Here is a 3,654-nt window from a genome sequence, read left to right as displayed (position 1 = left end):
GGGGGGTTCCCAAAAGGATCCCCAAACCCAGCTCAGGGGAATCCCAGGCCCATCCCCGCCCCTGTGTCTCCTCTCACCCTCTCACCTGTCCCGGGTTCCAGGTGTGGCCATGGAGGGGTTGCGGGGGAGAGGCCATGAACCCCACTTTTCCCAGCGGATCCTGGAGGAGCCTCCAGGGGAGGAGGAAGAACCAGGTGAGGAAGAACTTGGTGAAGAACCAGGTGAGGAAGAGGAACCAGGTGAGGAGGAAGAACCAGGTGAGGAAGAAGAACCAGGTGAGGAGGAAGAACCAGGTGAGGAGGAAGAACCAGGTGAGAAGGAAGAACTTGGTGAGGAAGAACCTGATGATGAACCAGGTGAGGAGGAACCAGGTGAGGAAGAAATTGAAGAACCAGGTGATGAAGAACCTGGTGAGGAAGAGCTTGATGAGGACCCAGGGGATGAAGAACCAGGTGAGGAAGAAGAAGAACCAGGTGACGAAGGCCAGGAGACCACTCAGGTGGCACCAGGAGGAGCCTCCTGCGCCCAGGTGAGGCCTCCAGGTGAGGCCTCAGCCCCTCCCCTGCGCCGGCGGAAGCCCCGCCTGTACCTGAACCCCCGGCGGCCCCGCCCCAGCCGGGAACACCTGGAGAGCCCCGAGGAACCTGGACCTTCCCACGGGAACCACCTGCAGGTGCTGTGGGGCCGCCCGGGTGAGCTGGGCCACCAGGTGAGCCCAGGTGAGCTGGGCCACGCGGGTGAGCTGGGCCCAGACGAGCTGATCCCAGGTGAGCTGGGCCCAGGTGAGCTGAGCCCGGGCGAGCCCAGCCAGGCCTTCGTGCAGCTCATCGACGAGCGCGGCGTCTACTCCACGGCCAAGCTGGTGCTGGGCGGGCGCGGCGCCGGCGCCGCGAGCCCCGCGGGCGAGGCGGAGTGGGCAGAGCCGCCGGGCGAGGAGGCGCCGGCGCCGCTGGAGATCTGTCGGGTGATCGTGGCCGAGAAGCCCTTCCAGTGCCCCGTGTGCCACAAGGGCTTCAAGCGGGCGTGGGAGCTGCTGAGCCACGAGGTCGTGCACACCGAGGCGCGGCCCTTCACCTGCCAGGCGTGCGGGGCCACCTTCAAGCGCCACTCGGACTTCAAGAGCCACGGGCTGGTGCACACCGAGGAGCGGCCGCACCGCTGCGACCTGTGCGGCAAGCGCTTCAAGCGCTCCTCCAACCTGCAGGAGCACCGGCGCATCCACAGCGGGGAGCGCCCCTTCGCCTGCCCGCGCTGCCCCAAGGGCTTCAAGACGCCCTACGAGCGCCAGCGCCACGCCCTGACGCACCTGGGCGCCGACAAGCCCTTCCGCTGCGGCGACTGCGGCAAGGAGCTGGCGACGGGCGCGGCGCTGCAGCTGCACCGGCGGCAGCACTGCGAGGACAAGCCGCACGCCTGCGGCGTCTGCGGCAAGAGGTTCACCTACGGGCACTCGCTCAAGGTGCACGAGCGGGTGCACACCGGGGACCGGCCCTTCACCTGCGGCCTCTGCGGCAAGGGCTTCAAGCAGAGCAACGCGCTGGCGTCGCACGAGCGGGTGCACACGGGCGAGCGGCCCTTCGCCTGCCGCACCTGCGGCAAGGCCTTCAAGCAGTCGTCCTACCTGGCCATCCACCAGCGCGCGCACACGGGCGAGCGGCCCTACGGCTGCGAGGCCTGCGGCAAGGCCTTCGCCCGGCCCTCGCTGCTGCTGCAGCACCGGCGCGTGCACAGCCAGGCCCGGCCCTACGAGTGCAGCTTCTGCCACAAGTTCTTCAAGGACCTCGCCTACCTGGGCGTGCACGAGAAGGTGCACACGGGGGAGACGCCCTACAAGTGCGGGGTGTGCGCCAAGGGCTTCGCCCACCCCTCCAACCTGCTGCAGCACCAGCGCGTGCACAGGGACACCTGAGCGCCCCGGGGCGGGGCGGCCGGGCCGGGGGCGCGCCCCAAAAAAGCCGGGGCGGACCCCAGAGAGCTGATGGACCTGTGTCAGGACACCTGAGAGACAGGTGAAGGGGAGCCAGGAGAGGTGTGCACCCCGAGAACCTTCAGCAGCGACACCTGAACTGCGACACCTGAGATACAGGTGAAGGGACCTTGTACCTGTGACCCAGGACAAGTCTGCACCCCAGAAACCTATTGCGGACCCCAAAAACCTGCAGCAGCAACACCTGAACTGTGACACCTGAGCCCCAGGTGAGCGGAGCCTGGACCTGCACACCTGGACAGGTGTGGTCCCCAAAACCTGTAGCGCCTGAACCACGACACCTGAGCTGTGACATCATTGACACTGGACACGCCCCCAGGACCTGTGGGACCCCTGGCACACCTGAGGCCAGGTGTGCACACCTCACCTGAGCCCTCACCTGGATTTTTGGGGTGGAACAGCCACACCTGGCGCCTCAGGTGCACCTGGGACTGGGCAAGTGCTCACCTGGATCCTCCTTCCCGGATTCCTCGATCCCGGATTTGTCCCCCTTTGGATGGGACAACTCACCTGTGGGCACCTGGACTCACCTGTGGGCACCTAAGTCTCACCTGTGGGCACATGGGGCTCACCTGAGTCTCACCTGTGCACACCTGGGACTCACCTGTCCCACCTGGGTGGTACCTGTAGTGCTGAGGGTGGGGTCTGGGCGCACCTGGGTGGGGCATATGCTAATTAAATGATGGTTAATTAATGACATCATTGGTGTTCTCACCTGATTTCACACCTGGAGGGTTTGGGGACCCCCCAAATTCACACCTGGAGGGTCAATCCCCCCTTCCCCCCAGAATTCACACCTGGACGGCTGAAACCCACAATTTTATTAATTTCCACCCTATTTTCCCACTTTTTTTGCCCCCCTCCACCTGCCCCAGGTGTGTGGGGACACCTGAGCCCCCCCCGGTGTGTTTAGGGGGGGCAGGTGAGAGGTGACAGGTGAGGTCAGGGGGCGTCGTCCTTGATGAGCTGCTGCGTCTCCACCTCCTCAGGGGGGACCCTCCTGGGCAGGTAAATGGCCCCCAGGTGACCTGTGGGGGGCGGGGACACACCTGGTGACACCTGGGACAACACCTGGGACACCTGGAGGACACCTAGGACACGCCTCAGGGGGCGGGACTCACCTTTACCTGGGGCTTCTCCCACACACCTGGTCCTCAAGGTGAGCCAGAGCAGGACCCCACTGAGTGACATCAGCAGCCCCAGCAGGGCCACCAGGGGTGCACAGGTGGGGGGCAAACCTGGTGGGGAGGGGACAGGTGAGAACCCCCAAACCTGGCCTTACATGCGCCAGGTGTGGGAGGGGTTAATTAGGCGAGAGGGGAAGGGGGAGGTTGGAGGATTCAACTTCAGTTACCTGTGCAGGTGAGTCACCAGTCCCACCCCTACCTGTCACACCTGTCCTGGCTCCACCCTTCACACCTGTCCCGGCTCTACCTCTCCCACCTGTCCTACCTCTTCACACCTGTCCCGGCTCTACCTGTCACACCCGTCCCCCCACCTTGACACCTCCCTCCCCGCCCTGTGCCTCACCTTTGGGCGTGGCGCACACGACACCTGCGGCCCCACCTGTGGGGCAGGTGCCTGGCCCCGCCCCCTCCCTCAGGCACTCCAGGAGCAGCGTCTCGGAGCCCCGACAGGTGAGACCCTCCAGCGCCGCCCCCGGGGCC

General features: G+C 65.6%; 1 protein-coding gene across 4 annotated transcripts; it reads left to right on the top strand.

Moving 5' to 3' along the window:
• Positions 1 to 21: 21 nt before the first annotated feature.
• On the top strand, positions 22 to 2,686 carry LOC113980222 (zinc finger protein 391-like). 4 transcript variants are annotated; one of them, XM_027707453.1, is made up of 2 exons: positions 22 to 221; positions 312 to 2,686. In XM_027707453.1, exons 1-2 carry the CDS (start codon positions 110 to 112, stop codon positions 1,907 to 1,909), a joined length of 1,710 nt encoding a protein of 569 aa, XP_027563254.1. In that variant the 5' UTR covers positions 22 to 109; the 3' UTR covers positions 1,910 to 2,686. The 4 variants fall into 4 exon arrangements, with proteins under 4 accessions (XP_027563254.1, XP_027563255.1, XP_027563253.1 ...); XM_027707454.1 differs by having other exon boundaries at positions 22 to 227; positions 318 to 2,686; XM_027707452.1 differs by having other exon boundaries at positions 22 to 240; positions 280 to 2,686.
• Positions 2,687 to 3,654: the final 968 nt, after the last annotated feature.

Source organism: Neopelma chrysocephalum, unplaced genomic scaffold (genome assembly GCF_003984885.1).
Source record: "Neopelma chrysocephalum unplaced genomic scaffold, ASM398488v2 Primary Assembly neopelma1_93100, whole genome shotgun sequence".
In the NCBI taxonomy this organism is placed as follows: domain Eukaryota; kingdom Metazoa; phylum Chordata; class Aves; order Passeriformes; family Pipridae; genus Neopelma; species Neopelma chrysocephalum.
This window is presented reverse-complemented; position numbering and strand designations above follow the sequence as displayed.